The sequence below is a fragment of the Platichthys flesus genome, chromosome 8 (assembly GCF_949316205.1).
Source record: "Platichthys flesus chromosome 8, fPlaFle2.1, whole genome shotgun sequence".
In the NCBI taxonomy this organism is placed as follows: domain Eukaryota; kingdom Metazoa; phylum Chordata; class Actinopteri; order Pleuronectiformes; family Pleuronectidae; genus Platichthys; species Platichthys flesus.
In genome coordinates this window covers 5701239-5727167 of record NC_084952.1, presented here as the reverse complement: position 1 = coordinate 5727167, position 25929 = coordinate 5701239, and the positions used below count along the sequence as shown (strand labels likewise).

At 39.1% G+C, this 25929-nt stretch overlaps 1 protein-coding gene across 6 annotated transcripts in view; it reads right to left on the bottom strand.

Moving 5' to 3' along the window:
* Positions 1-9690, bottom strand: part of fam13b (family with sequence similarity 13 member B) — a 46254-nt gene extending 36564 nt beyond the window's left edge. For all 6 annotated transcript variants that reach the window (XM_062394435.1, XM_062394439.1, XM_062394437.1 and 3 more), the window contains exons 1-5: positions 9545-9690; positions 8327-8530; positions 4739-4951; positions 3065-3242; positions 2408-2552 (exon numbers count right to left, since the gene is read on the bottom strand). In XM_062394435.1, the coding sequence (XP_062250419.1) occupies positions 2408-2552; positions 3065-3242; positions 4739-4951; positions 8327-8492 (702 nt within the window). In that variant the 5' untranslated portion in view covers positions 8493-8530; positions 9545-9690. The remainder of the gene's footprint in view (positions 1-2407; positions 2553-3064; positions 3243-4738; positions 4952-8326; positions 8531-9544) is intronic.
* Between the last annotated feature and the right edge of the window lie 16239 nt (positions 9691-25929).

Sequence of the window (25929 nt, the reverse complement as noted above, 5' to 3'; positions counted from 1 at the left end):
TGTCTCTCTGTCACACACTACATGTGATTATTTGTCCAACTCCCATTTTAAGGTTTACATTGCCAGTTTTTCCTGTAGTTTAATTTGAATTGTCCTTAACCCTTTGAGCATTTTACTTACTTACTCTTAAGTCTTATTGAAGCATTAAAGTCCAAGCATGTAGCATGTTTGTGGGAGATAATCCCCTCCATGAGTGTTTGATCACACAGAGCCATCCCCAGTGTAGTGCAGGGGCTGTAGGTGTGAGATGCAAAATTACATCATCACCAGCTTTTTTTATTCTTATCCCTCCTCTCCATCACCATCTCTCCCTTTGTTGTATTATTTTTCCTCTCTCTCTCTCTCGCCATTTCTCCCCCATCTTTCTGTCTGCGTTCTCCTCCTCCTACTTTTTTGCCCTCTCTCTTACATAAGACACAGGAATCGCTGCTTGGATGATTTGTCTTTACAGATTTTCTCTCAGTCTCTCAGAGCGCCTTGTCCTCCTCTGCTCCTTTTCTCATTGTCCCTCTGGATAATTTTATATTCTCATTCATCTGAGAGAACAGCCAATATAATTTGCAATGGGAGACAGATAGATATGATAATTGAATTTGAAAAAAAAAAAAAAAATTCAATGATTTGCAAGGGAGGATTTTTTTACTCAAGTTTACTGCTGCTCTGAATTTCAATGTAATTTGTTTTCTTTTACAAAACCAGAGCTTTTGTAAGAGATCAGATGTTTTAATGCATTTAAGGAAGGACATCACAGATGACAACTCCAAGGACTCAAGATGGCAAAAATATCAGAAAAATAGCAAAACAGCCTTTGAAAGGAAGGGAATTTCTGAAGAAGAAGAGACTAAAGCAGACATAAAGAACGTTTTTGAATGGTTGACCTATTGCAGATACTATAAGGTTTCTATTTCTCTTTCCCTTCTGACCACAATTTCACAATGACTTACACTGTAACCTTTCACTTCAACATAAACTCTCGTGAGTATCGTGTTTGTGCTTACGTTGACATTTACTAACAATGAAATAAGGAACAACCTGATGTTAAATGGTACCTTTGCCACACATTGCACTATTGTGTTAGCGGGTAACAGAGAGAAATGCCTTTGAGTTTGTTTAGTCTGTCGCTTTCTGTTTGTTCAAAGCCGGCCTGAGACAACAACAGGAATGTATAATGGGAGACAGAGTATATCTAAAACCACTGTGCACGGTGGTTGTGCCAAGTCGTTCCAGATTCTTTTTCAATTTTTGTTCAGGAATACAATGTACTGTTGATGAATAGATAGAGGACGTGAGTACAGCTGAAGAGCATTACTTACATTCCTACACACTAAGCGGCTTATTAATTATTCTCAGCCTGAAGTCACTGTTGCACTACAAGACACTCATTCAGTTCCTGTCAATATTGATGTTAATGCTACAAGATCTTTTACTAAATACAAATCAATAATCACTGTTAAATGATTAATACATCTACTGCAGGAGATATTGAGAATTCAAATAAATGAAGGTGTTTGTTCAAACTAATTCAGAAAAATCAGAAGACTTCTTATTTCTTTTTCAGATTTTTTCATGCAGTTCATTTTTGTAATGAAGGACCGAAGCAGGTCTGTTTTTATATATTATTTTCAACATATCAAGCATGATAACATACAGCTCAGAACCTGAAGTTAATAAATTCACAGACCAAATGATTTGTTAAATAAGAAATGATTCATCTGAAGATATATAAAACCGTTCTATGCCACATTACTCTACATCACCACTCATTTTTCTCTGGTAAATCTTGTATTTATCGCTGTCTTTTTCCGCAATGTAATCTAATCGCATACCAACATTTTAATCTTCTCCTTTTTATCAAAGGATTAGTCTGATTCCACCCAGAAGGAATCTCAACCCTGACCTTGGCAGAGTTAAATGCCACATTCTACTATTTGGGCACAGAGGAAAACAAAAAAAAAAACAAGAGAAGAAGACAAAGACGAGGTTTATAATTTCTTTGCTCATATGTCAGGAATGTCGACATTTGGCAAACAGCATCCAAAACATAGTCCTAACGTTGTGGTATATCTAGACTATATTATGATGTTTTTTGTACATTTTTCGATATGTTTTATTTCATTTATCACTGAATAAATCATCACTTCAAAGGTGATAATTCTATATAGAGTTGGTATTAAGAATAGGACAATACGCTAAGAGGACCACTTCTCTGTGAGATGTGATGAAATGTTTTGCTGCTGACAGCTTGAACTAAATTAACAAAATTATGAATAAAACCACTTTTTCTTAAATGTGTAGTATTTGTATATTACCAGATATGCAAGCAGATAGTGATTCACAGTATTTAAGAAAAAGAGACAGACTGATGAGAAGATGCAGACACGTGGAGACAAGTTGAGATGAGCAGTACCTGTTCATTGATGGAGCTGTAGTCGTTGGTGGTGGAGACATCATCGTCCTCTGAGTCAAACAGGCAATCCTGGTTATCTAGCAACTCTGCCAGGATTCTGCTTACAGTCTCCTGGTCCCGAAGGTCCTCTCCTTCTGATGATAGACTGCAGATGGAGGACGAGAAAGGGTTGTGTTGACTATGCGATGCCACCAATTGGATATTCAATAATTCTAGTAGCTGAATAAACATCTGTGAAAGTGCTTATGTGTTTTGACGTATTTTGTACACACATGGAGGCTTTCTTCATCATTGTAAAATGAAGAAGGCATAGCAGTACAGCTGTCGGTCCAATCTGTGGCTGTACCAGCTGCACTGCCAAATGTGAGGCTTCAGTGAAATAAATGTCTCCATTACAGTAATCCTGATTCATTTCTGTTGATTTGATGATATGGGCCAATTCAAGCTAGATGAGTTTATTTCTAATGCATACATTTGAAGCCAGTTCTGTTGCTATAAATTATGACTTCACGCTCAGACATATGAATTTAAACAACACAAAAAAGCTAAATAGATATTCTTGCCTGTCCTCTGCACATAATACTTGACAGTTTAGCTTTTGAGGCACAGTGATAGTGTTAATCACAATTATTAGATTGCCCTGTACAGGTATCTTACTGGAATATGTCTGGCCCGAAGACGGCGGCCAGCGCCCCGATGTTCCAGCACTCCTGCTGAAGGGATGCCACGCTGGCCAGGAAGCGGCACAGGAAACGCAGAAGGCCGTAGTTCAGCTGGGGAAGCTGCTGCAGCAGGTACTTCAGGTTTCTACACAGCTCTTCCTCATTACTGTAATCTAGGGATGGTTAAAAATAGACTTGTGGTTATGATTAAACACGCAACTATTAACATCCTCCTAACCTCCATTGCACATCTCTTACTCACTGTTATTACGGTAAACTGTTTTACTGCAAAAAGGGTGTTGGTTTATAGTTCCCATTAGCACCAGTGCACTTTATACATGCCGCACTTAATGCTGCTACACAGCTTTTGTATGACTGTGTGTAAATTATAATGTTCTCCTTTGTGTTCTTTCTGTGAAAGTATGACACAGTTGCAAACGTGTTCAACCCTCTGAGGTGAAATGAACTAAAAGCGGATATGGATTATGGAATGAGTAATTCCTGCTGTAGTTCAGTAGTTCCATTATAGAATAGTTAAAAATGTATGACATAAAATGGAGCCTTTAAAAACATTACTAATGCTGCAATCTGGATTTCAGCAACAGGAACAACCATCTACATGAGAAGAGGATTAGAGCAGATTATCGCTGATAGAAACAGTTGTAGACAAAGAGTAAAAACGAAGCACGTGGGAAATTTGAAGAGGTGATAATAGATATTTTCCATTAAAACAGGTATAATTCCACTTCTTAGTTTGGTGAAAAATTTAATCTGATTTCGGTCAGAAGAACCATTAATGATATATTCCAAAATACCAGCAATCTACATCTGTGTTTCCCATTGTTTTAATGAGGCACCCAAAATAAATTATACTTCCCCTAAAAACAAGTGTTTTGCTCTGTTGCTTCGTTGAGCTGTCTGCAGTGCTCAATTGTCGACACTGTCACATTCTCTTAGAAACACATGGACTGGTGCCCAAGCAGACAACCTCAGAAGGTTACGTTTTTCATGTTTTTCTGTGCAGGCAGGCAGAACACTGCCTCTTTCTTCTTTGGCCAATTCAGGGTGTGCACAAGAGCATGTTGTGTGCATGTGCCTGACCAGAGTTGTTGTTTCTGCCTGCTCCCACCCTAACGGTAGCTGCCACCACCGATAAAAAAAAAATTCTGAGAGAAACAGTGATCATGATTATCTTTTCTTTGTTTTTACAAAAATGCCTATAACTTAAGAATAAATAACTAAGGCAACTAAAAGAAACTGTAGAGGAAGAGATATCTAGGATCATGTTTGGCACAAGTTTGTTTCAGCCATTTTCCACTTAATTTAGAGATCAACTGTACTATGTGTTCACAGCTTAGCTTGGATCTGTCTCCATAGTCACAATCATGACAGGTTCAAAAATGTAATACCATCTTTAAAGAAATCCCAAAATGGAGAACAAGAGTGTGTTTCACTTCTATTGTTGTGCCTCTGTATTTGTTCAGATTAGGCCCTAAACAGGGGATTTACAAAACCATTAAACTTCACACCAAAGGGAAGCAAAAATGGATCAGTATCTGCAACAAGCACCAGAAAAAAATAGTAGTGGACAAAAAGAGAGTGGGGCGAGTGTGTGGAGAAATATACATAAGAGCATTAGAGGTGTATAAGAAGTCCCTGTCACACACACCTTGGTGTAGCTGTAGAATGTGTCCCTGTATCGCTGTTGGTATAACAGGATCAGGAAGCTCCTGCAGGAAGAGACGCAGCAAACTGACCGCTGATGCCAGGTCAGCCTCCTTCTCCAGCTCCACCTCCTCACCACTGTCATAGCGCTGACGCAGCCAATCCACACGCTCTGCGTTGCCATTAACCAGGAAGAGCCCCTCCAGGTCCAGATGACCTGATGATAGAAACATCAATAATTACTTAGTCATGTATTAATACTTTTAGTACAGTTAGAGTGTATTTCTCGATATTAAATATGTTGAGCTTGGTTTGATTATTGAGGCCAAATACGTGTTTGTAATGAACCAGGACAGAAAGGTGGGGAAGTACAAGAAAAAAAACGGAACAAATAGGATTTTTGGAAATTTCATTATAGCTGACATGTCCATAATCATTTGTGCAACAAACTATCTGCTCACCTTGCATGATGTTGTGTTTGTATTATTGATTGTGTTGACACATGAATCTCTTGCAAATATGTTTGTGTTTTTCACAGCTCTGATCACTACTGTTGGTATTACAACAATTCTTAGTCGGATTTCACAAATGTAATTAAATGAAAATTTAGAAGGCTATGATTTGAGGAAATTTGCACTACATAGACTTTATACAACTACAGACTTTTGGGATGGATAACAAAACTGTTGTCTACATGTAAACTCTATTCCATCAACTAAAAGCTAATCCTGGCTAATATTTATTCCTGAAAGTTGTTAAAATACAGTGTGAAAAAAAAAAGTACAGCTCCAATAAGAGAATACAGATTGACCTGTTAAGTTCAATTATGTGTTGTTTTCATAAGATATCCATTCACGTACCCCCCAGGGCTCAGCTGCATAACGATGGCACGATTGTCAAATTGTTGGTTATGAAAAGGTAAAAGAACCGTAAGAAAATGTCCCTTTTATTTTACTATGACAGGATCGATGTTATTGATGCCTTTCGATTTTTTACACCATTCCCACACAGTGCTGTCAAGGTTTGCAAATCCCATCGCAATGCGAGTAATTATTCACTAGATGAAGACACAAAATAAACACAATAGGCAATGCTTTAACATGTCAAAGTGGTAATATGTTGTGACTCAAGGATTATGTAAAACCTGCCTGGTTAGTCCTTCTTACTCCTGTTCACCGATTTCTCCTCTGTTAACGTTAGGGACACAACGGGTAAGAAAACCTAAATTCCTTTTTGTATCACAATGTCAAGCAGTGTCAACAACATCCACAGACATATTTGATTGACTGATTTGATTAAAACATTGCTCAGTCTTGTGGAACAAAACAAAATGCCGGCCAGAGCATTTAGTCCTTGTCCAAACAATGTAAGGAATTTAATCCGACACAGATGCCAACATTTTGCTCCGACACACCTTCAGGTGCTTTATATTTTCCATCTCGGCCTTAACATCCTATTACCTTGTTAGCTAATTTTCCATCACCTTGCTTCTACTCAAAACCTCCAGCTTCACACATAAGTGAAATAAGAGACAGTAAGACCTTTTCACTGGCTCAATAACTTCTGGACTGGCAGTGCTGCTGCCAGCAGAGCCCCGGGGATTAGAGACATATTACATAACCTCATGTGGACGAGCAGTAACACAAAGCATCGGCCTACTTCGCTGGTCACTCGAGGGGTCTCGAGGTGAAGCTTCCTTCCAACAGTGAAAGAAAATAAAATATTGTCTTGACAGCTTTGACAAGAAAATTTCCTGACAGAGAGTTTTAGCTGCACAGTGGAGGAATTAGAAAAGGAAGTTTTCTCTATTGTTTGACCTGTCAATGTAGATGGAAGTTAGAAATCCTTTCTTGATGTACTGGTTGTCCCAAGCCCAAGGCCAATGAAAACTCCTATACAACACACTCTAATTACTTCCAATGACATAAAGATGTATATGTATCACTATGGTCTTGTTGAGCTTTAAAACTGAACATGAATTAATATCTTATAAGATAATAATCTTATTGGAGGCATTTTCATAGCTGCTACTTCAACTGTAAGACAGAACGTTTTTATTCTACAAATGGATCTTTTTGTGCATTTGTTTTTAAATTGGGGAGGTTAGTCATTTTGCACATACCAGAGAAAATGAGATTTAGTGAAACAAGATAAACAAATCCAAATTACTCCTTCCATCTCTTCAGGGTTCACACCAACAATGCATCCTCAGCACAAACATGTATCACAGCATTTAAAATAAAAATGCTGATGTAATGTTGCCATTACCAGCCAAACACAAACAACTTCTGGCTTTGGTTTGTGAATTTCTTTGGTTGATGCCAATTTGATCCCCCTCATCTGTCAGAGCAAAATGTCTGAAACTGCTAGCCTAAAAGCTAAAAGTCTTAAAAAGAAAATAACATAAGACTAACATCCCTGCTCTGCAAGGACTGAAGAGAAATAATCCAAGGGGGATGTGGAAAAGGTCCAGGACCAGTGTTATTGGTAGCTTCCTCTCTCCATGGTTAAGCTCCTCTGTTTTTACAAGTGGATCTGCAGTTGACAGAATGGTTATGTAACGAAGGGGGAAGCAGACCGTGTCTGCCGGTGCATTCAGAGTTCATCTTATAACATAAACTATATCTTTGATGTAAGAGCAGCCACGGCAGGTCAGCAGTAGCTGTGTGTGTGGCAGCCATCAAAGGCATGTTTAGGCATGCCATTGAACTGTAGATTATCGAAATGTTTTTGTCCCTGTTTTCAGAGTTAAAGTCAGACAGAGACAAATATGGGGCGTTTGGACTGTATTTGTTTGCCAAGAATGAAGCTCTACCAGTTTATCAGACGTTTACTCCACCCTCTCTCGTTGATCACGTTAAAACCAGTGTGTCATTGCTTTCATTGTCAGCTTCTTTTGGAACATGCAGCAACTAAATATGTCGGAATGTAAAAAGCAATTAGATCTGCAGTTGACAGAATGGTTATGTGATGAAGGAGCAAGCAGCCGGTGCATTCAGAGTTCATCTTATAACATAAACTATCTCTCCCATAACGTCATATGACAGCTATGGCAGGGAGAAGAGTAGCTGTGTGTGTGTGTGTGTATATGTGTGTATGTAAGAAGGTAATTGTAGTGATGACTTACAGCAGAATTCCAAACATGATTGCTCAAAGGTACAACAGCAATCACTATGCCTCAATAACACACAACGCTAAATAATCCGTGCGGACACAAACATCAATGAAACATAGTTCATGTAAAACTTATGAAGTAAGTTAAACTAAAGGGAAATACAAGACAGTATTTGCCATTTTAATCATGTTAATAGAAAACAACCTAATCAAATAAAAGTTGCCAAAATAAAAGCATGTGTCATGAGGTTTTATTCAGCATGCCATATCAGACAATCAAATGTATTGGTCTTGTTGCACTAATACCCAAATATTATGGATTTTTTGCATTCTGATTTACAGCAGTGATTCAGATATGATTTATTTCAGGATATTGAATTGATATTTACAAAAATGAGAAAAAGCTGAACATTTTTATGAATCTTTGTATACGTTTTGTACTGTGTGTTTATATTGTCCATTTGTGTCCATCACTCACCATGTTCCTCGATGTAGTCGACAATATGTTTGACCAGGGCAGGAACCTCATGGCCACTTATTGTCTGTGTGTGAGACACCTCATCCAAAGGGACACCAAAGACCCGTGTGGTGCCGGCCGAGCTCCCGCCCTCATTGCCTGGCAACAGAGACACGCTCTTCCTCATGGCCGCCTCCTCACCACGAACCCGCCAAGACCTCACGTCTTTGAAAAGAAAAGGGGAAAAAGCAAAGGGAAGACGATTAGACAAAAAAAGTGAGATGGGAGGATTTACAAAATAAGAGCTTTGGTGAAGGATAATGAAATGTGATTTTATTGTCTCCGACAGCTGATCTGGGATTTTTATATCTAAGATTCTTATTTCAGATGTGTATTAACTATAAAGTGAGCAGCAGCTTTGCGGAGAGAAATTCTTTGTTGATGAGAGAGGTCAAGGATGGATTGCCAGACTGGTTTCTGCCAGAAAGGACAGCTCAGATAACTGCTCTTTACTAACTGCAGTGAGCAGAAAGGCACCTAAGAATGCTCAGCATATTTAGTCTGGAGGCTGATTAGAAAAACACATGGGCTTTCATTCCCGTCAGGCAAGAACTGAAATCTGAGGCTGCAGTGGCCACAGGTTAACCAAAACTCTAAAGTTGGTGAATTTACCACAGCCTATCTAAGTGCTGTGGCTGACTATGTGTATCCCCTTATGGAAACAATGTACCTGTCTTCTGTGGCTGCTTACAGCAACATGTCATAAACCAAAGGTAATCTAAAGCTGAACATGACTATGAATTAACGGTGGCCTCCACAGTCACCACATCTGAATCCCCAGGATGTGGTAAATGAGAGATTACAGTATGACTGTGCAGCTGTCAAATCTGCAGAAGTGTTGTCATGCAATCATGTCAACAGGGAGCAGAATCTTAAACAAATATTTCACATCTTGTGGAATCAATGCTAGTAGAGATTTTAGGCTATTTTCAGAGCAGAGAGATACTCTACCCAGAATTTGCATTTTGTGAGTTCTCTGAGTGTATGCTGAAGTGTCTGAGAAAAGGGAAAGACTACAGGCCTAGGATTACATACATTGTCTATGGCCAATCAATGTTTCTAAGACGGTAGGTCTTCCAACCGGTTTGTCAACTTGAGTGCGAAGTACCTCAACTTCACCTGCTGCAGTGTTTCCACCACTGCCTCTGTATCTGTGTGTGTGTGTATGTGTGTACTCACCGTGCAGCAGTGAAAGTGTATCCTATCCTCTCCTCCCCTGGCCAGAGAACCACTGAATCATCTATGGCTGCTTCAGGTTGTGGCAGAAGATCAGCCGGTAGTTCCTCATTGACAGACCGCAAATCCTCTTGCAGGACTTCGTGTAGCTGCACTGAGGACAGACAGAGAGAGGAGAGAGAGTGCACAGAAAAGGAAAGGAAGGAGATGAAGGCAGAAGTGAGAGGGGAAAAGTGTGAAGGTGGAGACCGGGTTGAGAAAAAAAAAAACATGGATTTTGGTAAGTAACAGTATTTATATAGTTATAAACATCTCTTAACGTGTTTGCATATCTTCTGATTCTTCTTTTTGATTTTGAGTCAAAAAGACACTTACATGATTTATATTATTTCAGCAAAAAATGTAAAAAGTCTTGGAAGTAAAAAAAAATGCATTTATTTTTATTATAAATAGCAAGACATTGCCTTTTGAATTGAGCATTAACACCAGCTCTACAGCTTAGAATAATAATAGAGCCGGCTAATACAGACACTAGCTGCAACATCATGTGGGCACCACAGATAATAACTTCTATGCCATCTGTGTAAACCAGCAAGTTCAGTTCTTCTGTAAGGCCGTCGAACGCAAACTTTCTTCCAACTTGGACGACAGAATAGCCAACTGGCTGTTTGAACAAGAAAGAGTCCAATTCACAGAAATTAAAATATCAACAGATGTCCAAGAAAGAATTACAAGCCGTGCTGTTTAACACGAACACACGCCACTGCATCTGAAATGAATTAGAGATTACACAATAAAGGGTTAAAAATGACTGCTTATGGCTCTGTCTCATAATAGCTCCAGGCTGTTTATACAAGGACGATGCTAACCCATATTCTAAACAGTTAGTTAAAGCAACTGCAACTCAAGGAATAAATGTAACGAATCAAGAAAACACTTTGTAAACCACAGTCAAAATACCTTCTCACAAACTGGTCACCGCAGACACAGATTCAGGGGAAAGTTTGAAGCACAAATACGATGAGGTGAATATATTGAATTGGAGTACAAAAATCCTCAAACTTTAAAAATCATGTAGTCGTGGGACGACACAACATAAATTTGGCTCAACAATGACTCATCACATAAAACTAAATGTGTATCAGAATATAAACAATTAAAACTTAAAAATGAGTCGTCTTTTTGCGTTTGAGTATTTCCTTCAAGGAGTTGAGAAATATTGAAGTCATGAAGTAATTCACTGCTAAAAAAGAATGACCTGGATTTCTTCTGGTTTTTTGTTTCATGGACCCGTCCTCCTGTCTTTCCATTTGCTATGCTCACTTTTTTTCTTTTTTACCTTAATTTCCTTTGTACTGGTCAAGTCCCCCCTTTTATTTCTCTCCTCTCCTTCCTCTCTAATCCCATCCTCTTACTTCCAGGCTTGAGATGTCAGTTTGCCCAAGAGTCAGCTGGAGGACTGAACACAATAATTAAACTAACATAGGCGAGGCTCCAAAGCTGAGCCTGTGTGTGTGTGTGTGTGTCCAAATACATGTCTGTGCATGCCCATCTGAAATAAATTGTCCCTTTGAATCTGACTGTGTGGGTCAGGAGTTATTCATGTTAATTGTGGCCACTTCAGAACATGTGTGTGCATTGATGTCTTAAGGTTTACATACATGTGAATATGTATGTGTGTGCTTGATGAGGCTGTCAAGAGTGAAAGTGTGTTTCTTGCTCAAAACAGATCGATAATTTAAGTCAAGAAAGAAGAAAGAGAGAAACAACAGGTAAACTATGTGCACTCATGTTTGCTTAAGAATTTGTCCCTGTGTGTGTATTAAAAGCTTGTGTGAGTTGTAATGGGTCACTTTGTGTTGGGTTGTGTGTCTGCAGTGTGGATGAAGACAGATACTCTCCTTTCATATCAAGTTAATTTTAACTTAACTAGATATTTTTATATATAGAAATGTAAAACTAAAAAGTGTCCAGAAGAAAATTAATGAAACAATGAATGCAGATGCAGATTCAAATTCAAATGTAGATGAAAACAATCACTTCAATCATCTTCGTGCTGGTCAATGCAAATCCGAGTATATTTATATTAGATTGGTTTTAGATTTAGTATGAATAACCGTTTCAATTCGACATGCTGTATTTTGTACAGATTTAACACTCACATTAAGCAGTACCAAGCCCGGAAAGGAACCATGGTCTTCAACATGCACCAGTTTGGGGCTGGATAAGTGTTATACTCATTCCCTTCTCCTCTTACTGGAGTAAGACTTGCTTTTCTACTCAGTCCTCTCCTCTTGTGTCCCTTTCTTCTTTCATTCATCCTCATGCTGCATGTTACACAAGCCGTCTGACCTACTTACAGACGTTTTGCATCACCTCTACGTCAGGAGGAGCAGAGGAGTAGAGGTGAGCGGAGTTAAGAAATATATCGAGCTCAGAAAGTATCTGTTCCTTTCCCTGCTCAATACTTTCAAAGGGCAAAGACAAAAGCATCTATCTTTACAGAAAGTGTTAGATCAATAAATCATAACAGTACCCGTAGCTCTTCAAACAATGGTCTATCAGATAACAGGGACAAGTAAGAGAACTTGTACTTATTATACTAACTAACTAGAACGTTTTTAGACAGTTTAGGCCAAACCACATGTAATTAAACCCCTGTGCCGAGGTGTGAAAGCTATAAACTCAAGATAATGTGATCCATGCAAGTTCTTTAAAAATTTCAGATCAGGAAGCAGCTATTTTAGGAAAAGCAAGGTGCTAAATCATTAACCATTCGTTATTGTCTTACACTTTTATTTGGTATTAAAATTAAATAATATATTTTTTTTTTTTTACTCAGTCTGACTAAGCCCTTGTACTAAAATAAACATTAGCTTTGATCCTTTTTTGGGGTTCATGTAAAACTTAAATCCTGGCCATGACCTTTAAAGTACAGTAAATGTTATTACCAGTTTTGTGGGACAGCGCCGATTCAGAATTACAGCTTTTAGCGGAAGCCACGTTTCTCTGTTTCCAGCTAAGTGGCAGATGTGATTCTGAAGAATCAGGAAAGTCATAAAATGGGCTGTCAAACGTTTACAACCAACAGTTTTTATATTACTCTTACAATGTTATGCAACATGTTACATGCAGATGTATATTTCCAAGGTCGATTGTGAATTCTCACATCTTAATAGCTCCAGAGACGAGTGAAACCCCAGCAGTGATGGTGGAGCGCTGTCGCCAAAGCAACACAGAACAAAAAAACGTTAGGGAAGTCTTTCAAAGGGATAGTTCACCGAGAAATGAAACTGCACTCATCTACTCACCACTATGCCGATGGAGGAGTGTAATCTATGTAAAGCTCAGGCAGAATTGTCTGCTAACCTCATCATGTTTCAGTAAGGAAAGGTAGGGTCAGATTACGCTTTCCTTTTCCTTAAAACTACAAGCTTCTTCGGGAGATTTGTTCATATGTAACCTATATATTCATATGACTCACTGCTACACAAAAAATATGGCAGGTGAAGGCAGGTTGGACTTTGTTTCATCAGCATGCGGATGAAGCCGAGTCACCGCTTCAAGGTGTTTGATCAGCATGGTCATTACCTGAGCAACTTTAAGGGAAGGATCAACATCCTGCAGGTGTAGAAAATAATGAATGAAACTTGTGCCTGCCTCCACCAGTCATTTCACAAGCACTACCTTGGTGCACACAGCTGGACCTTGAGATTCAGGCGCACATGACCTTGTATGAACCTGATCTGAAATGTTTGTATGTCCAATTGGTCATTTTCTTTTACCCTCTCACCTCCAATTTTATTAATTTTTTCTTTCAAATGAACTGCCTTGTAAAGGAATAATAGGGTAACACCCTTAAGTGATGGTGGTTTTTTTTTTCAGTAATCCGAAGGCTCACACATTTAAATCCTTCACAAATTTGAATTACCTCCACCAGGGTACTTATGTTTTCACCCCTGTCCGTTGGTTGGTGTGTTGGGTTATCAGCAGGATTTCACTTTAACGACTGGCCAGATTTCCACGAAACTTGTTGGAAGGATGGGATGTGGGGCAAGAAAGAACCTAAAAGTAGGTGGATCGAAGGTAAGGGGCAGAGGCAGTGACTTTGTTTTACATTGTGAATTCACCAATATTTGACTATTTCACAGGGAATTATTCATGGCTCCTGATGAAAAAAAAGACATCTATGCGACTGTGTGTCTATGCTGCTGAATTTAATTAAGTTGAATGTAGTGTATGGACTCTACTGAGTGCCAAACTATTTTGGTTATTCAACTCCAGTGCAACTGCAATTTTCCCACTTTACTTTCAGTGTTTTCTTTTACTTAGCATCAGTAAATCTGGGATTTGGGAGTATTATGTTTTTTTCACAAAGTTAGCAGAGTCCTTTAAAAGGCATTCTTCAGCCTCTGTTCATTCCAAAACCAACTGAACTGGTCTTGTTAGGGTATAAGCTTCTTTAAAAGCCAGAGAAAATCCAGCTTTTTGTGCTGAAATTCTTGTGTTGGGTCAGAGCCCTAAACACTGAAACAAAAAGGTACAACAAATCAGAGCATTTTGCTTTCAGCGAACTGAGCCACAAGAAAATCTACAGATCTTTGTCAAATACAATAAAATAATGATAAGTCACAACTTTTTGACTTTCTAAGTAGCACAGTACCATGGTGCATACACTTTTAACCAAATGTGGCCCTGCTACTGCCAGGCTCAACACATTTGAGTTTTATCAGACGGATGAGGACCATGACAGTGGAAGATAAGTGAACTCAATGTTCCCAAAGCAGGGCCTCGTCTGCTAACTGACCCTAAAAGGCCTCTGTAGCAAGGATTTGGTCAGTAATGGAACAGTCTAGAATAGCTGTCTGTGTTTCTTTCTGTCCGTCTCGGTGTCTTAGTCCCAGCTATCATGCTTGACGGCCACTGGCTCAACAATGAGGGACATTGTTAAAAGCGAAAATTAAGACAGTGCTTTTATAACTTGAGGTCCAAATGGGAAAGAGGACCGAGGAGAATATGAGACCAACACAGTGTACAAAAGTGAACAGGCGGAGATTCAATTAAAAATGCAGACAACATTAAACTGTGTTCAGAATAATTTGCTCTTTGTTGACCACTCAGATGTTCGCAGATTATTGGAAAATTATTTCAATTTTAATAGATAAACTCAAAAATATGTTCCTCTCTTAATAAGCAGATGAAACAGATGAAACATTTCAGTTCTTAAATAAATAAAAACATTTCCTCTAACTTACATCCTTTCAATCTCAAACGCCGGCACTCAAAGCAGTGAAACACTTCGTTCACTATTACTGACCAAGCTGTCATGGTCAGCTAAATTCTGTAGAAGTAGAAAAAAGTTCAGACAGCAGGAATCTGAAGTTAAAACTGACCTGATTCCCGCAGCAATGCCTATGAACCCCAGGGGTAACAAAACGAATGTGAATAGAATCTATCCAGTTATTTAATATATCAGTTGCAAGAGCTAAATCCTAAAAAGAAATGAGAAAATACTCTTCACAAGATCAGGGTTTTTCTTGCATTGAGGATTGTGGGAGGGGGGGTGGCCATGGTGCAGAATTTGTTAATTTAGACATATTGTGGAGAGCCAGAGAAGATGGTAGGACGCTCTCGGTTTGGCCCGATTGGGTTGAGAAGCAGAGAGAAGCAGTAAATTACTGACAGAGCCAGTAAAAACAGTTTTTATGGTCCAACATGTATGAAAAGACCCAAAATGAACACTGCAAGCGGACTTAGTGGAGCTCTGCATGGCTCCCTGGGTGTCTGCCCCGAGCCTGGTACTCCCCACACCGGCTCAGTTCCACCCCCACCAGGAAAAACAATGATGATAAACCCTGATCTCCAGTTTATCTGTTTACTTAAAATCTTTAAACGGTAAAACAAGCAATACCTCTGAGCAACGAGTGAACTTAGAGAACTCTGTCCTTTGGCCTAAAAGTCATAAAAGCATAAATGAGAGGATGAACATATATACCCAATATTGAGTTGTCAGGTCCATTCCTCACACTTAGATCCCATGACCATGACACAGAGCAATTTCCGTTTACTCTGCAGTATAAGCATGACCTGGCACATTTAAATAAGCACACACACCCACACCCACACACACAGATCAAGTATGAAGAGACAAACAGAAAGGAATCTCTTCCCTACATAATTAAACATGTGAATTTAATCCTTGTCTTCCGTGTCATGAATGTGACAAATTACAGCCTGACATTGTATTTGGAGGGTCATATTATATTCAAAGACTAAGAGACACCAGCTCCTACAGCAGTATCTGAATAATATGTTAATGTAGCTAGGCTTGCAAATGTCCACAAGACAATTGCATTACGTCTTTTTGACTCAACAACACAATGTAACCGGCAGGATTCCAGCAAGCTCATGAAACATGTTTTTCTGCCACAGATGAAATAAACAAACCTCTCCCGACATTTTTACTGCAGAGTTAGACCTTGGACTGAATCATCTCCTCAATCAGGCAGCCTAGATTTACTCAACTCAAAAATCCTGACTACAAGAGTAAATAATTTTAACAAGCTACACAATTGTGAAATTCATACCTGTTTTAATAGTAGTGTGTAAGGAAACTCTCCCAACAGGACTTGTTTGCAAGAGTGTTGTATCTTTTAACTTGAAACCTTGTCGCCTCATGGAAAGCGTGTTAACTTTTTTCGTGTTAACTTTTTTCAAACATTAGACAGAGAGTCTATGAATAACCTTTGTCAAATGAAGCTTTTGTTTAACGTTGATGAAGTGTTTACATTATATACATTTTGTAGCTTCAAGCCTGGCGACGCCAAGGTTTTTACTATTTTGCTTCAGGAAGTGTTGCCTGTCTTTATTGTTCCAGAAAAAAATAAGAGAAGGGGATGAGATAGATTAGATTAGAGGTGCATATTTGACTATCTAACTTTAGGTTAGCGATTTTTGCTTTATCCAAACCTACATCTAACCTTTTATAATCTCTCCGACCACTGACATATTATGAGTGCTCTCCACCCACCTGTTGAGACGGCAAAGGTTTGCAAATAAAAGCCTGTGGTCTAAAGTGTCAAATTACACAGAAAGGAAATACACCTTCTATTAAAACCAATGCACACCGACACACCTAACAAACCCTCAGGTTAGAGATTGTAAAACTTGACCTAAAACCTGCCTGTTTACATTTTAAGCTGTCTCCTATATGCTCTTTGCTCTTCTGTTTAACCAGGGCAGTGCGCCAAAGGTGGCGATTGATTTCAGGGCCAATATTGTAGCAAAACTATTTATAAATGTGATTAGAGTTATGTAACTATATCTCAATTTGTGTGTGCGTTTTCAGCTAAATCCCGGAATAAATTAACTGTATTCAGTTTTGCAAGTCTACACAGATTTCCAAATATGAAGACCAATCTGAAAATGTGTATTAAGATAAAGATAATGATAGTTTTGGGCTTCTTGTTTAAAAAGTGAATGGAACAATTAATCGATTGCACAAAGCAGGTCTTTTTTTCAATGACCATTACAAGTGCAAGAATAAGATCGAACAATGTAATATTTTGACTTCTATTAACCCAAGCTTTCTCCCAGAGTTGAATTATGTTGACGCATGTAGACATTTTCCAGATGCTAATGCTAAATCTGAGCCAATCGGTTTCCCTTTCTCTCAACCATTACCTCCCTGTCCACATATTTATCGGTGTATCTGAAAAATAGTGTTTGTCAACCACACACTGACATTTTAAAGCTCCTGAAACTGTTTAGCAGTGCAACAGTTTGGATTTTAAGGTCTTTGTCATACAAGTCAATTTGAACAAAATGACAGCACCCTCCGCAGACAGGTCACATGATAGAAAATATGTTTTGCCCTGCACCTCTAGGTAATCTTATGCATATTTTGTATATTCTACTTTAAATATGAACTGTTCATTTGCTTGTCTATCTGCAGCGTTTCCACAATGCACTCAAGATACATGTAATCTCATCAGTGCAGTCTCTCATTTGCATACAGTCAGTTGGTTTTACTAACTGACTAACTCACATCTAACGGGGCATCATAAAAATTGCAATAATCCAAACCATGACATTTTGATTTTATCTACACGCCTGAAAAAATGTATCCATCAGTTTACTAATTTATGTCCTTGAATAACTTTTTTAATGCATAATGAATGGGAAAATGATGAGACCAAGCCATTGAAGATTGAAAAATGTTCAGCAGCCTAAAAATGAAATATGTCCAAACAGTTTCCATTGCAGCATCATACTATGTCACAGAAATAATTCTGTAATGTTAAGACATGATTTAATTTATTAATTTAATCATAAAATGAAGAAAATGTCAGGGTTGGACATAGTTTGAGGTATAAATCTATGAATAAGTGCTTAATAAATAATTTAGTTTATGGTCTCAAAGTACTAATGTAATGTGCTTATTATCCAAAACTTGTGGGTCGGTATTGGTTTTGAAATAATGAAGTGGTTCATGGAGGCGGACATCAGGAGGTCAAGTCAGGCTGTGAGGCGAGGATGCAGACTGATGGAGGAATAAATCAGGAGTGGCAGCGTTACGGGGAATAGAAGAGCATCAGAAAGAAGAAAAGTTGAGGGAGCTTATAAGAGAGAAAGCAGCAGGGAGAAAGGAATTGACAGGAAAGAAAGATGAATTGAGGTACAGAGAGTCAGATCAGGAGAGAAAGAGGCAGAGATGCCAGTGTTTGCCCTTGAGTCGGTAACAGCAGCTCACTGTCCTAGCCTAGTTTAGCTGCTCCTCCCTGCCTAGCCCTGTCAGTGATAAATTAATAAGCACATGTCTACAGGGGACATGAGCTTTTTCAGGCCTTGTTATCTCTTACCCTGAAAATGAAAAGAAGTCCTCCACTTATTTATATTGAAGTAATATCCAGCAGAGCACGCCACAAAAAGATGACTCTCAAAGATTTGTTGCAGCAGGAAAAAGGAAAAAGAAATCGTTTTTCTTTGACACAAAAATGTTACGTAGCCTACAAAAAATGTCTTAATCTACAGAAAACTGATGAGCAATCATTTTCATGGATGATCAAGTGTTCAGATTATTCTTTTATATATTGTGAACCTGTTCTGGCCTATGTATTTTGAACATAACCGTTTTTTTTAAACTGCAAATGAGACAAACAACAAACAACAATTTGGGCAATTGTAATGGGAATTTATCAGTGTAAAGCCGCAAAAATAGATAAATCAGTCAATTGAAGTTGCGGTAATATTTTAGTGTTTGCTGTTATTTGAAGACCAAATTGTAAATCAAGAAAATAATCAGTAGGTGCAGTATCTTTCTTAATTTGTCTTTGTTTATTTACTGCACTCTAATCTACTGCTTTTAAAAACTTCTTGGTGGAGTTCACTTTATCCAGCAAAATCACATTAAAATATAGTGCACTATTTCCCCTCCGTAAAACCAAAGCCTTCTGCCGCTAAAGGTCATCTGCTCCAACTCACTTCCACTTTCAGAATAAAGTGTCCTTCTTCCTAGCATCTGCCGTAGAAGGACGACGTTTTTACTCCTGCTCCTCTAGACTCCAGCTAATCCTAGTCTGCCTGCCCTAACCTTTTGTGTCACTCTCCACAGCATTTAATACAAGGGCCAACATCACATAGACATGCTGTTGTGGAGGACTGCACAGTAAGACTCATTCTTCAAAGGCCTCAGGGACTGTGACACTGCAAAACGGCTTGGACGCCTACAGTGGAAACAAGTGCGGCTCTGTGTTGGCAACTGTGGGAGTGGAGGCAAGGCCGCATTGTGTTTGGGACATTTGCATCAAGTTTGCTTGGTTGCCATCTGGGTGAACAGTCACGCAGGTTCTTTACTCTTTCTGTGGATGTTTCTCTTGACGCAATTAAACTTTTGGACTTTTGGATTATTATAAAAAAAATGTTGATCATAACTATTCCTCACATTAAATCTCTTCTGAAAATTCTTGCTGCACACAGTATTTTTCATAATTTGCCACAAAAAAGGCTATTTTTAACTATTCGGCCTTCAACTAATTAAACACCCATGTCCTTATAAATACCACCTCATGTACAAGGCTGATGTCCAACATCTGTAAAGCCTCAGTGCAGCTCTTATCGTGAGTATCTCTCTATGATCCTCTAATCTTTTTACAGGACTTAAACTGTAATTATCTGCATACAATTACTGCTGTTGGCACTTCAGAGGTCACATTTATCTACGAAACTGTGTCCATTGAAGTCAAGCGGTTCATACTTACTGGGGAAAGTCATAAACCTGAGTCAAAGGAAGGTCTCTACTATGACAAAGCATTGTGGTGTTTGAAGGTTTAAAAAGAAGCATTAAATAGAGGCTTCATTCAAGTTCTGTTCCACCAACAATGCTTCAAAGAAACCTACGAGAACCTATGGTGGCCTTTAGGTATTATAAACATGTGAAAGGGCCTACTCTACAGCCAGTGTTTCGGCTCCCTGTTGACAGCATTTTAAAATTAAACTTATAAATCCATGTATTTAGTCACATTAATATAAGACCTCATATAAAGACACAGAAACAAATCTTTTTAGCCTGCCTGAGTGGAGCAAATGTTATTATAACATTCAATAATTACATGATGCGTGATTCACAACACAGAACATACAGTTCACAGCATCTTCTGTGCATCGTGGATTAAGTGTGATGCCAACTTGTGATACCTTACCAGATTTTGATCTGTGACATTGACATGGAGCTGTATTGATTTAGTATTGAACTGTTTCACCTCTCCCTCTTGCTCCGTCTCACACTGATGGAAATTTCCAGACCACTGCACGCTGGAATACAAGCCAGAAGGCTTCTGTCTGTGCTGCTTTAAAAAAGAGATCCCTCTCCATCTATTGTCGTCATGATCTCTACAGTGGGTGCCTCACAGCTCCATGGAAGCAACGGAGGAGGCATACGAAAGTGAGACTACGGTTAATCAATGAAGAAATCTCAAGCCTGTTGTTAAATATCATGAGTAACCAGCCAGTATATGAATGCTTGAATAAGACTCAATTATGGCTGAACAAATAGACTGCACAGCATCGTGCAAGTCTTGTCATTTCCATCTGTGTGTGTGTTCGTGTAGACAATAGACCGACACAGCAGCTGTGAGAGAACACTAACAAATGAGCAGGCAGAGGAGCAGGCAAACAGTTACCAAGCAGACTGACAGTGCAGTTTGAAGGATCATCTCACTGAGCATACAGGAACTGACAGCTTAATAGAGCTTTTTGTCACCTTTGTTTACATTTGTAATTTATTTAAGTGTCGGGCTTTTCGTGAGAAATTAACTTACAAGTGTTTTTGGTTGACGCAAACAACAAGCCAGTTTGCCTGGTTGGCGAGACACTCACAGTGATGAGGGTCAATATCAATTGTCACTAAAACTAGACAACTAACAACCCCCTTCTCACTGAGTTCTATAATCTGTATATACTACAATCCAGAGGGTTTTCACATTATGAGGAAACATGAGCCTAAGTTTGCAGTTTGGGTACAAACTGTTCCCGTGAGCAGATGTGTTCAAAACGTACTCAGTTTCGCTTAAAACTGATGAACTCATACCTGGAAAGACCAGCTGCAACTACCATCAGCATCATTTCAATCTGACATCAGACGCCCACCAAGAAGATGCATTTCCAGCCGATGCACTGCAGAAGTTATAACACTTATAGTTTAATTAAACCGATGCAAGATGTTATGTTAACCCTTGTTAGCCTTCTTATATGAGAAGAAAAGAAATGTCCTAATATGATATTAAAATTTGGTTCCACCCAAAAGCCAAAGACAACAAATTAAGTAAGGCATCTCTTTTTTGTAATTAAACAAGGTTAGCAATGGCTTTTCGACTAACGTGACCTGAAAGGATCCCGGACAGTGTGGGCTGGGTTTGATCAGTGAAGAGACACAATGCTGAGACAGTGACCAATATCGAGCTACATGTATCTTTGATCAAAACACAAAATTAAATTGTTAATTGTAGATTTGGCTCAGCACTATGGAAATCATAGACATGCTTTATATTCGTTGATGCATTGGCTACTTTTGTCCAGACAAACTGCAGTTTCTCCATTTACTTGTGTTTTTTTTAAACATACATTTGGTTTTGTTTGTGAGTATTTCTTCTTTTTTCTTCCGTGTATCAAAGAAACCCCTCCTCTTGGAGATTTCCCATCACACTTATACTTGAAAATATCTTCCAACAGACATACACAGACTTAACCTAATGCAAAGATCCTGTGCCTAGTGCAGTGGTTAATACAGATTCAGGCTACGAGGTGAGTCATCTTTACAGTCATGTGACTTTCATCACTGTGCAATCTCTCGAGTGGCTTGAGCAGATGCTGTACCGTTAGAGCTCTGGCTTTAAACTGACTGAGAACACGTTGTCACCCTCAGATTACTTCAGCTGCTCAGGGCAGGATTTCTCCATCTGCCTTCTATACAGTGAAGCTGTTGCCTTCTGCTTCTTCAGTATGTCATAACAAAATGACTAGTGACATGTTACATGACAGCAACTGTTACGGAATAGAACATTTCTGTTAAGGGGTTGATTAAATGTTCAATCATGTAGATGTAGCTTTTAATAAATACATAAGATACATAAAAGCAATGGGTTTCTTCAAACTGATTTCAAAAACTGGAAATCCAAAAAAGTAAATGCTCAAATATTTGCTGTATTGTCTGCAATGACATATAAGAGATGAACAAAAAGAGAAGAAAAAATAAATATCTTGGCAAAAAAGACTACTACACACTATATCATCACATTGTCTTATCCTGATTGGGATTAACCACAAAACTATCGTGTGAGCAAATTGTGGCCAAAATGCTGATGACAAATTGTTCAATATTAAAAAAATATATACATAGATTATAAGGAAACACACTTTTTTTTCACTTTCAAAAGTAATACTGAAATAAGGGAAAATCCCCTTCCACCGCTGCAAGTTTTGCTTTCAAATAACAAATCTTGGTCGAGGACAACCTCTTATGAAATTCTCTTTTACAGCTGAAACAACTGGTCGATAAATCAAACAATGGCCGAGCTTCTAAACTGTGAGAATTCATAACTTGTCTTTTTCTTGTTATGATCCTTCAGTTTTAGACGGTTGGACCAAAGCAGTTTTCATACATTAAGTTGGGCTTTTAGACATTGTACTGCAAATTGTTGTCACTATTTCCCTAAATTATGTTCAACGATAAATTTAGAACATCAACTTTAGGTTAACATTTCAGTCACCTAATAGACCATCTCTATTTACACACTCACCACATTACATAACTGCCTGAAGCCATTTTTTGGCTAAATGTAAACAAGGAGTCAATACTCTTGGTTTCCAGCTTCTTACTCGATACCTGTATGATAATTGCAGGTTATAATAGCCCTTGTTAGATTCTTGTGATTATCCAATCTTACTCTAGATATGTACTTTGTTAACTGACTGATTAAAAAATACATATTTTTCAAACAGGTGTGAACATAACACTGGGATTAGTCTGGCATTAGAATCTGGCAAATTCGCGACAGTGTGTGTCCAACTCCAGAGAGATTTGGACCACAGTCGGTTTAGCTTGGCCCCTGTCCATGGTATCTAAAACAACCACTGACTGACCTGGCAACAACAATCCCACACTGCAGGGAGCTGTGTGGTTATGACACTGCTGTGACCGCTGTGTGTGCACTTGTTTTCCTTCCATATAAAAACGATGGGTGGTCCTACGTACACACTCTTATCTCACACTGCAGGAGGCTGGAGCAGTTTGACTCTGTTGGTATGTGCATACGTGAGTTCCTTCACACAGACGGCTGCAGGTTAAGCTGAGGTCCACCTGATGGGAATGAACACGACATTGCCTATACACTGATAAGGCTTTGGAGATAAATGACATTCATATTATATTTCAGCCTGGCAACAGACTTCATAAGCCAGGATTAACGAGGCGACTGAGTGTAAAGTCGACGACATCAATCCGAAGTGTATAACAGCAGCATGCAACCATTTTTCCAACATCAGCACCACAGCACAGTTGACCTTTACTCTGGGCTGTCTATAGATATATCTGCTCTATCTTGCACAATAACGGCTGTTTTGCTACCAAGTTAAACTTTAATGAGCCTGGTAGCCATAGGTCATATCTTGCACAAGCCGCTCAGATAGGTGACGAATCATGTGAATTCTGCAAATGAGCTGCAGCTTTAAAATTGACCTTGATTGTGTTATTGTTGCTCAGATAGAAATCAAACGTCAGGAATCTAAAAACACAAATACTGAGGAGTTATTGTTTCACTTTTGAATCTTTAATGTAAATACTATTGAAAAGTAATGTTCACTTCTGTTTATACTGTGCATACAGTATATGTTGTATTTTACACGCTCAAAGCCACATACCGTGAGAGCCGGTGGTCTAGTGTGAGAGGCGGTGGTCTAGTGGCAGAACCTTCGACTATGGGCAGAGAAGGTCTCTGGTTCGTCTCTGGTTCGACTCCACAGAGAGACAACAAAAAGACGAACCTGGATTGATCTGTCCAAAAATCCTACCCTGTCTAGTGCCCCTGAGCAAGGCACCTAACTCCCCCAACATCTGCTCCCTGAGCGCCGTACATGGTCGCTCACTGCTCTGTGTGTCCTGCACCAGATGGGTCAAAAGCAGAGGTTAAATTTCCCTACCTGCATGAGTGTGCCTTTGCATGCCTGTGCATGTGTTTGAGACTAATAAATGCATCTTAATCTTAAACATACACTCTCCGTCAAGTCAGCATGTAAAGCATATGCAACAGAGTTAGGGTTTCTCTACCAAAAGCTAACCAAGATGACATAGAGCAAATAAATAACTTCCTCTAACCCTAACCCTAGAACCCAAAGCGATCTCCAAAAACAGCCTAGAGCAAATAATAAAGTATAATAACGGCAATATGAATCACTTGTATTTAAGAAGAGAGAGAGAGCTAATTTCTGGCTTTATTTATTTTAAAATTAACCAAAGCGATCGACAAATCATCTTTGTCACTCAGTTCATTGATGTCCGCAATATTGTAGGACTGCATCTGTGCATCCATCATTTGAACCGCTGATCCGTAGGTCAGCAACTAACCACTTTTAACTATCACTCAATCTATTATTTGAATAACTTGTGATAAAACAGTGAATAATGCTTCATTACACCTGTACTAATTAACTAGTTACATTATTAATTTGTTCATATCAGTCAATAATTGGATTTAAAGAAAGATGATATTTAGATGGATAATTTAGGAAGCTGTTGACAAAACAAGACATCTAAAGAGATCACTGTGGGTTCTGCGACAGTCTGAGTAATGTCTGATTCAAAAACTTATATTTGCAGGTGAACCAATAATAGAACAAAGCATAATAACTATTTAATAGTCCATTATTGCTGAAACACTAGCTTGTTTCATTTCAGCAGCTCAGTTACATGAGCGTGCACCACAATGTCCTCTGGTGCACATATGTAATGCATGACGGTTCCTTCACTCGTGTTTATAAGCACAACATATGGAGAACAATGCGTCCTACTTCACATCCACAGCCACATGATGTAATAAACTGAGGATTTGCATGTGCATCCTTCAAACCCATGTCTCAGGGGATCATGCATAACACACAGATCTGTGCATGAGGAGCGAGGGGCTTTGGTTTTGATCGCCACCGAGCCACAGAACATTCCAGCACAGACACTTCACTGTGACCGAGCACCAGCGGAGGTGAGGAAGCCAGGAAACGAAACTACACGAGCTTTACACTGTAACAGGGGAAGAGAAAGAGAAGCGAAAGTCCAGGTTCACGAAGCACTGGACGTAAATATCTCCACAATCCACCGTCCAAGTCCAGGTGATTGTGGAGCATCTCAGCGGCTTCGTGCAGCATCAGCAGCCAAACCAGTCAAACACTCACAAAAACAAACCATCGAGTCATATGTCATTAGAAATGAAAGCAAGAGGAATCACTCAGTTTGTCTCCGGGCGTTTTAAAACGAGAGTAAACCAGAATATTGATTTATTTAAGGGCAGTTGCTGCTTCTTCTGCCACCGAGTTAGCTTCCCGTGCCTGCGGAGGAGCTCCGCTGGAACGAACCGTTAGCCGTTAGCTCCCAGTCAACAAATCATAAAGCCACAGACGACATTTAACACCCGCGTTATTCTGGTGCAAATGACTCCCCGTTGGGAGACGTGGACCCGGAGAACAAACTAACGAGCCACAAGTTTAAAAAAAAGATATCAACCAGAGACACAACACACAAGCGTCTGACACGGTTAGCTTAGCATGCTAGCATTAGCTGCTAAGATGCGCAGGGGGGTGGTGAAGCGCTGCTAGCCGGGGGAAGCTAGTCGGTCGCTCCGGGG